Genomic DNA, 8,333 nt, shown 5'->3' on the forward strand with positions numbered 1-8,333 from the left:
CCAGGAAACACATGTTAGGTAAAAGATTTTATTCTGAATAATACACTGTAGGTCACTAGCATCTGCCAAATGCATAAATGTAAATTTGTTATAATATTTCACAATATTACTGTTTACTGTATTTTTGATGAAACCGACGCAGCCGTGGTAAGAGATGTCTTTCAAAAATTAAAAAAAAAAAACTTCCAAAGCTATAATACTATAAGGTGTACAGTACATATATTTATTCAAATATAATTTTTCTAATTGTAATTTTAGTAATGCTTTAAATATCATTATCTGTTGTATTTATTCCTATATATCCATTGAAATAAATGCAAAGTAGTTTAAACTCAGGTTCATGGTTTATACGTGTATATAGGTACATTTGAAAAAATATTAGTATCTTTATATATGTATTATATCAATATATGGGATCCTAGATTGGCCATTGTAACAAAAATACACCTGTTGCAGATCACGCAAACAAAATCAATGGGACAGCAATTTTTCCACTAGATACAAAGCTGGTCAGGCCTGGAGAAAAGCCTAAGCTGGTTTGTTGGTTTTAGGCTAGGTTAAACTGATGTATCTTGACCATCTGAAACTGTCCTCTGATCTCCTCTAAAACCAGCTTTAGCAGGTTAGGAGACCAGTAAAAACCAGCTTTGTCTTTATTGATCTTGTGTGTGACCACAGTACAGATTGCGAGGCAAATAATAAGCAAATCAAATAAGCATATGACGCTTTGATGTTTGCATTCTTCCAGACTGACTGACAGCTCCATCCGCAGTAACCTTGAACCGTGACGCGCTTCCGGATGCTCAGCAGTCCATCGTGACAACCGGGGCCAGGTGTAAAGCCCCAGAATAGCACCAGCATTGTTGAGCCCAGTAGACTTTTGAAGCCCCTATCGTGACTGTTGCCACTGAGTAAGCTTTCTATAAATCCGCTCTTACACACTCTTCCTGGATCTGACGCCCAGTATTTCAGTGGTCGTAACGTATAAATGCACGAATGCGCTCAGTCAGTGTAGTTTACAAAACACCCACCGGCCTACATTTAAACGATTTTTCCACGCACAAAAAAATGGGTCAGTGTAGTGCAAGGACATCCGAGCAGTTTAACGAGTTCACGTCACTTACAACTATAAAGTTGTGTGAAAAACGCACTCCCGGTATTTCTCAAGGCAAATGTCGACCGGACGGCTCTCATCAGAAGAATGAAGCGGCAGCGGAGAGAAGGCGCCGCGGCTGCGGGACTCACGACGACTGCTCCGGACTGGTTTTTGTGGCTGATCCAACTGGTGGGGTGTGGATAGACGACACCCTCGGAAGACAGAGGTGAACCTGTGGATGTGAAGTTGGGGTCGTTGTTATTATTGTTTTTCCCTGAAATCCATCCTGAGGTTTCTAAAGGTGACAACAATGTCAACAATACAGTGCTGGAAGTATCTGGAAGGATTGGGATGGGATTCTTGGATGTCGGAGGGGCACAAAACTTTTTGGTTTGGTTTTCCATGGAAACATATTTATTTGAAGAGTTTTTCCAAGACATTTATTGTAATTTATTAGACATTTATTATGTCGTACTGCCTGGTCATGGTCACACGTCACAGGTCAGTGGATAAATGTAATTGGAAACCTATGGTTAATTTCTTTAAACTCACGTCTCAGGGCAACAGTCTTAACTGAGAACTTATAATTATTTATGTCAGACTTTATCTATTTATTTTGCAAGGGTTCAATTTTCAAGTTCCTACTTTATGCATGTCAAATGACATATTCTTTGGTTTCTTTAGGAACTTTAGCCATTTTGAACATATGTGAGATGAGAATCCATGAAATTTTATTTTATCATGGAATATTTTAAGTCTGTACATTATTTAAGACACAAGAGATAAATTAAGCAGAACTCTGTTCTAGGCATTCTTAGCATGTCGTTTGGGAGGTGTCCTGTGATACTTTGACCCATTAATCATACAGCACTATGTAGATAAGGTAGATATAATACATCACTGAGTAACGCAGACACCATCTTAAGTAAACCTACTTTTGTTGAGCGAACAGTGAGGAGCTTTGGTGACTGTGAACATCTAATATATACAATGGGCCATTCAGGATCCAGACACAAACCTGAAGCCCGTATCCTCCTCTTAGGGCTCGACGGAGCTGGAAAATCAACACTTCTTTACAAACTGAAGTACAATGAGGACTTCCACACGGTTTCTACAGTTGGATTCAATGTTGAAATGATCGAAACGAAGAAGAACAGGGACAAAATCTCTCTGACCGTTTGGGACGTTGGAGGGCAGGTTAAGATGCGAGCGCACTGGAGGAATTTTTACCAGGACACAGCTGGAATGGTGTTCGTTGTGGACTCTTCTGATATTAATCGTCTGGATGAGGCCAAGAGTGTGCTGGAACAGACCTTAAAGAGTGAGCACCTCAGGAGACTCCCGGTGGTGGTCCTTGCCAACAAACAAGATATCGTTGGAGCTGCAACAGTAACAGAGATCACGGAGCAGTTTAACCTGAGAAAGAGTTGCAGTGATCGAGACTGGTTCATTCAGCCGTGTTCAGCGCTGACTGGAGCTGGTCTGGTGGACGGCTTCAGACGAATGGCACAACTAGTGAAAATGACACCGGAGGACAATAACATCAAAGAGACTGTGAAGTACATAAGATCAAAATCAGTTAGGTCAATGAAGAAAGTACGCATGGTAACTTATTGACCACTTTTTATGGCAGGTTATGTACACAGTGCTACAAAATTTGGATTCTTAATAACATATGAACTGAATGAAAAAGTAGGCTACTGAAAGATACCAAATGTTTCTTGGGTTTTAAATTATTCTTTATGTAGTAACCAAGATGGTTTAGAAAGATTAAATCTTAAATGTTTGTAATGGGAAAAAAAAGCCAATACAAACCACAAAACTGGTTAACCACACTTACAAAAAGTTATGTAAACAAATGAGCTCATTCTAGTGGTTCAGAATCATGTGAACTGAATGGGAAGTTGAGTTATAAGGAACCATAAAAGGGTCTAAATACTTTTAATTATTCAGTGCATTGTTAACATATGCTTGTTAAGAACTTACCATTCTTTATGTACAATTTTTACATTATTAAAACACTTGATAACCAGACTTTTAAGAGGTTATATAAATGGTCATGTGAACTACATGAGAAACTTTAGATACAGTGTGTTACTTCGTTTCAGGAAAATGAACATTGAAGGTGCAGTTTATAATTAAAATCAATGGTTCAATTGAAATGTATTCATTTTAATGCACGAACATAACCATTTCTGTGATGACAGCATCTGCAGTAATGGCAAGGACCAAAAAGGAGAGGTTCTAAAATTTTTATTTTTAGAAAAAGGTCACGTCAGTTTCCATGTTTTCTTGGGCTCATTTTTCTTTTGCGGAGGATCACGGTTCAAAACCGCTTCCCTCGTCGACGAAAAGATCAGAATCAAGGAACAGGCCCTTCTCTAGTGGAAGAAAACCTTCACTCTCTTCATCGGTTTTAAACTCTAGCTCAGTCGCAGGACTCGTCTCGGTTGAGTTGAATAAGAGCCCTGGCTCCTCAGTGACGGTTGATAAGACCTCAGCTGGGCTGGTCTGTATGGACCCAGGTGATTGGGTGGTGGTTTCTTTCTTTGGGATCAGAAACAAAGGACCTAATGTGGCAATCTTGCTCCAGTCTGTTGTAAAAAGAGAAAGGGTGTTTAAGAGCCACATAACTTAAAGTTAAAGAATGAAACATTAAAAACGTCAAAACCTTTGTTCAAGTCCGTTCCTCTCTTCGACACACCACTGGCATATTGCCTTGAATAAATGAGAGATTTAAAGGGTTCCGATGACTGACCAGGTCTCGCATGATAGAAATCAGCCAATTTTGGTTTTGGGGCCAAATAAGGCTGCTTGACAGGAGGGGCTAGTGTGATGTGGTAAGGCTGGATTGGTCGAGGATCTGCCGCAACTGGTTTGGATGGCTCACAGCCATTACAAATCTCATCACCTCCATCCGCAGACTGCCACCTGCAACAGCCAAAGGGATCTTGCAAAAGTGGCAAATGGACCAGTTGATACAAAGACTTAATACAAGACAGTAATTACCTTCCATCAATAGAAGAACATGCTCGATTCTGAGAGCTCAGAGGAAACACAGTAGGGATAGCTTTTAGGTAACATGTGATGAATACCTGTTTCAAATAAAACCAGGAGGCATTGCAGAATTAGATTATGGTCCATGAGGGGAGGAAAAGCGCATTTCAGCAAAAATTGCATATACAGGTTGGGAACGCCACGGGTCAAGGCTGAAATGCACTACACAAGGATTCAAAAAGAGGGAGCCCACAACCAACGACACCCCCCCCCCCCACACACTAAAGTCACTCAAAGCACAATCTCAGGCAGAAACGGGCACCTTGTTACTGAGAGATGCAGGATAAATTAGTGGTAAATAAGCATGAAATAGCTAATTTCTGATACCCTCTAACTACATGGAATCAAAAGTCTGAAGCTTGAATAAATGGATTTAAAAACTGCACACCATGTGATTTTCTATGAAATGTCGCCCCAAGTGGCCAAATCCTGTACACAAGTCAATGTCTCTCGGTCTTGGAGAATGTTCATTCTTTAGTGAACAATCCTTTAAATTAATCTTAACTTCTGCTCACCAAGTTGCTGGTCAATTTGTAGAATCTGAAGGCTTCCAGTTGCAGGTTTAATTTGTTGCCTTGGCTCCTCTGCAAGAACTTTGAGCGAGAATACAAAGTCCTACTGTCTGTAAGACATCTGAAAGCGGTCTACATGATTAGGGCTTCCTTTCCAGAAGATCAAAGTGCTGAATTCAAGTGTACAAACAAACTGGTAGTGTTCCTCAGTGCAAAGAAAAGTAAACTCTGTGTAACATCTACATCCCTTTGGATACGGTTTTTCACTACAGGATCAGTTTCATTTGCCACCAAATTTGTAACTTCAGGACCAGGGTTTAAATAGGTGCAGTAGTCAATTTAAGTCTGACAAAAATCTCACCCATGATTTTCCACAAAAGAATATTTGATGTCACTAGGAGCCACGCCATAAGTTGGTGTAGCCTCACACCAGTCAATAAACAGGAGGAGGGGGACATGATTGGCCAAGGTAACCGATGCTTGAAGGTGTATCGTATCCCCAAGGAAATAGACATTCGAGCCCCTCTCATACTGCCAGTCATCTTAAAAAAAAAAAAAAATAGAATAAGTTAAATAATTCTGAAGCATAATCTGAGTTTAACTGCCATACCATTCATCAGTCGGAGGCTGAAGTCCAGATAATCTGTGGCAGAAACAGTGGAAACAAATGGGCTCCAAGTGGGTGCCACTGCCGCACTGTCAACACTGTACCGCCTTAGGAGTACATGAAACAAGAGTTAAAAAGTAGAGACTTCTAAAACTAAGAGGATGAGGCTTGTCAGCTTACCTCTGGTAATGGCACTCAACAGGTATGACTGCACTTTCCTGGCGAAGTACACCATCAGGAGATGGTAGAGGGGAGTACACAATGACATTTGAATATACTACGGAGTCTCCAGTTACCTGAAAAGACAAAAATTAAAAATGTGAACCATTTACTAGTAGTTTACAAGCATCACCTAACAGCGCCCTGTTTTTTTGAGACCTGCCAAGAATGCCCATCTGTAAAAGGTCTTCTGATGGTTCATGTGAACTTACATGTAGTTTGGTTCCACAATCTTTGAAATAAGCAAGTATTGTCAACTGTGATTTCCCGGTTTGCACGGCTCCACATGATGCTGCAGACGCTTTGTCAAGCGGTGATGGGGAGCCCAGAAACAGCTCCTCAGCATAGACTGGAAACCCCGACGCAAACAGGTCTGCGCTCATCACAATCTCTATCGCTTCTTCATGACAGTACACGGACACGGTTTTCTCACGCTGATGTGGTACGGGGTCGTTTATCTTAGACGGGCTTTGCGGAATCGAGGTGTGATACTGACTACTCAACAGCTTCTGGCTCGCCAAAGGCCCTCTTTGCTGGAAAGAGCGAGCAAAAAAGCGAGGAACACATTCAGTGAGCAGGGGCGTCATAAGAAAGACAGCAGTAAACCACGTTAATGTGCTACTCAGCCACATCTCGCCAGCTAAATAATTATATCAGAAATAATTATAATAAATAATTATATCAGAAAACCAGCTTAACGAGCATGCACATACAAAAACTCGTAGATCGCCGTTTTTAACACAGATTAATGGAAACCGCTTCTTATAGCATCACAACTTCCTAATCACTCAAACAAACCACACACACCTGATTTCTATTCTTTTAGGTCAATTAGGTTCCATGAAAATAATTAGAAGCAATGACGTCGCTCCACCTGTGCGTACGATATGAGGCTTAAAACGTTTTAGAACTTTTAGATATTTTAAAATCGATTTAGACTTTTTAACTTCATATGCAGTGCAACAAATGATCTTTTAATAAAACAAACATTCCATGTAAAAACAAATAATGTATATATATATATATATATATATATATATAAATTGCATTTGTAATTGTCAAGAGTAAAGCATTACACACTGCTGGCAACATACTGACGATAACCATTTTATGGCATGCATGTATGTACATTATAAATAAATACTCAATAAAGCCTAAAGAAATACCACATACATTTTGTTTAGTATAGTGGTCTATTATTTAAAATCATGTTCACAGTCGAATATCAATCTCACTGTGATAAAACAGTAGCTTCTATGCTGCTTATAAAAGTCTGCTTTTATATATATATATATATATATATATATATATAGTTCTGCTTATATAGTATATCCTCCACAATTCTTTACAGTAAGTATAAAACAACAGAAACATGTAGAAATCAATGGGTTTATTTTGGTGTTATAAAAAGTCCAAGGCAGAGAAGATAGAGAAACAGACTACAATGTTAAAAAGGCACAATAAATTACTAAGTTTCCTCTGCTGTGCCACACAAAAATACAAAAGCCTTCTCTCCACAAAACTGGAGCGCTGTTTATCACTCATTAAGGCAGACATTTTAGTTTGAGGTCTTCAAACTGAAATCTGAGGGCTGTGAGAAGGAGAGTCAAGCTGAGACACGAAAGTAAATTTTTCTTCTAAAATGAAAATGCACCATAACAGACAAAGCAGTCAGAGCGGTAAATCCTTTCAGTTCTTGTTTTTGTATTTAAGGCATGAGGTATTAACTGGCAAGACGACAGCTTCGTGCTGCTGCTTTTTCAATTACACATCATGGCAGTGGTTTTCTTCTCTTTTTCCCGGCAGAAGTGTCACAGGAACAGGGAAAAAGGCTGGGAAGACAAATATTAATTTTTAGTTTCGGTTTTACATAGTCTAGTTTTCAACCAAATTTGAAACTCATCTTCTTACCAATGGCAGACACCCATCACGGACCCTCACAAGAAGGAGCAAACCTTCTGTGTCCTGAAGGGGTTGGTGCTTGAAGACACGCCGGTCAGCAGAGGATCCTGAAGGGCGTTCTGAATACAGAACTGTTGAAGCTCTGCAGCCGCCTGAGAAACCTACAGATCCAAAAATTAAATATAATAATAATAACAACAACATCTCACCAATGTCTTGGAAATGGAAGTGGGTTGAAATGCTAAATACATAATCATACTAAGACACACAAATACATTGAAAAACGGGTGTACTATCAGAGTATTGTGTATTTATTGTCTACGTTTCTTATATATATATATATATATATATATATATATATATATATATATATATATATATATATATATATATATATATATAAGGGAGGGTCTAGTTACATAAACTAGCGTTAACGTTACCCATTCTAGGTAGCTAAGTTAGGCATAGATCTCATTTATTTTTCCAGAGTCTATATAATGCTCGGTTAGTTTAATTGATATTAGTACTACTTCACTACAATATAAAATTATTTTAATAACACAACTGAGAAGGCTCTGAAGCAAAGCTAACGGGCTACAGGTCCACGCCCAAGCTCAACTCTCTAGCTTCAGTTTCCTCAGAAATTAACCCTCTAAAAGAAACAAACCTTTACTCTGTTGATGTTTGCTTCGAAGCGCAGCTGCTGAACGACTTTCTTCATCGCAACAATGTTTGATGAGCCCGACATGATGTCTGATATTTCTAATCGATGTGTAACAGCGAAAACAAAAGTTGTGAGCGGGCGGTTTCCGGTTGGTTCAGTCCGGAAGTGCACGAGTGAAACGATTCCCTTCGCGTATTTTTCCGAAACCTACTATGGCGAATGCTTCACTCATGAATATTAATAAGGTACTTGCAAAGCGACCTTCCGCTTGAGTTC

General features: G+C 39.3%; 3 protein-coding genes across 3 annotated transcripts; 1 reads left to right on the forward strand and 2 right to left on the reverse strand.

The window, feature by feature from the left end:
• The first annotated feature begins 385 nt into the window (after positions 1–385).
• On the forward strand, positions 386–2,736 carry arl14 (ADP-ribosylation factor-like 14). The gene has a single exon (XM_059502385.1). It carries the CDS (start codon positions 2,087–2,089, stop codon positions 2,711–2,713), a length of 627 nt encoding a protein of 208 aa, XP_059358368.1. The 5' UTR covers positions 386–2,086; the 3' UTR covers positions 2,714–2,736.
• Positions 2,737–3,332: 596 nt separating this feature from the next.
• zp3b (zona pellucida glycoprotein 3b) lies at positions 3,333–6,242 on the reverse strand. The gene is made up of 8 exons (XM_059502386.1): positions 5,704–6,242; positions 5,453–5,568; positions 5,276–5,379; positions 5,027–5,207; positions 4,669–4,786; positions 4,106–4,191; positions 3,768–4,027; positions 3,333–3,690 (listed from the first exon to the last, which is right to left on the reverse strand). The coding sequence occupies exons 1-8, from the start codon at positions 6,121–6,123 to the stop codon at positions 3,416–3,418; spliced, it is 1,560 nt and encodes a 519-aa protein (XP_059358369.1). The 5' UTR covers positions 6,124–6,242; the 3' UTR covers positions 3,333–3,415.
• Positions 6,243–6,866: 624 nt separating this feature from the next.
• Positions 6,867–8,288, reverse strand: gng5 (guanine nucleotide binding protein (G protein), gamma 5). Its single transcript, XM_059500970.1, has 3 exons — positions 8,061–8,288; positions 7,403–7,554; positions 6,867–7,323 (listed from the first exon to the last, which is right to left on the reverse strand). Exons 1-2 carry the CDS (start codon positions 8,139–8,141, stop codon positions 7,429–7,431), a joined length of 207 nt encoding a protein of 68 aa, XP_059356953.1. The 5' UTR covers positions 8,142–8,288; the 3' UTR covers positions 6,867–7,323; positions 7,403–7,428.
• Between the last annotated feature and the right edge of the window lie 45 nt (positions 8,289–8,333).

This window comes from Carassius carassius, chromosome 20, assembly GCF_963082965.1.
Source record: "Carassius carassius chromosome 20, fCarCar2.1, whole genome shotgun sequence".
Taxonomy (NCBI): Eukaryota; Metazoa; Chordata; class Actinopteri; order Cypriniformes; family Cyprinidae; genus Carassius; species Carassius carassius.

Coding starts and splice junctions, on each gene's coding strand:
- zp3b (XM_059502386.1), bottom strand. CDS start 6,123: ATGTGGCTGAGTAGCACATTAACGTGGTTTACTGCTGTCTTTCTTATG. Junction 4,192..4,668: donor ACAAATTGACCAGCAACTTG/GTGAGCAGAAGT, acceptor TATTTGAAACAG/GTATTCATCACATGTTACCT. Junction 3,691..3,767: donor AGGAACGGACTTGAACAAAG/GTTTTGACGTTT, acceptor TTTTTACAACAG/ACTGGAGCAAGATTGCCACA.
- gng5 (XM_059500970.1), bottom strand. CDS start 8,141: ATGTCGGGCTCATCAAACATTGTTGCGATGAAGAAAGTCGTTCAGCAG. Junction 7,555..8,060: donor CAAACATCAACAGAGTAAAG/GTTTGTTTCTTT, acceptor TTGGATCTGTAG/GTTTCTCAGGCGGCTGCAGA.
- arl14 (XM_059502385.1), top strand. CDS start 2,087: ATGGGCCATTCAGGATCCAGACACAAACCTGAAGCCCGTATCCTCCTC.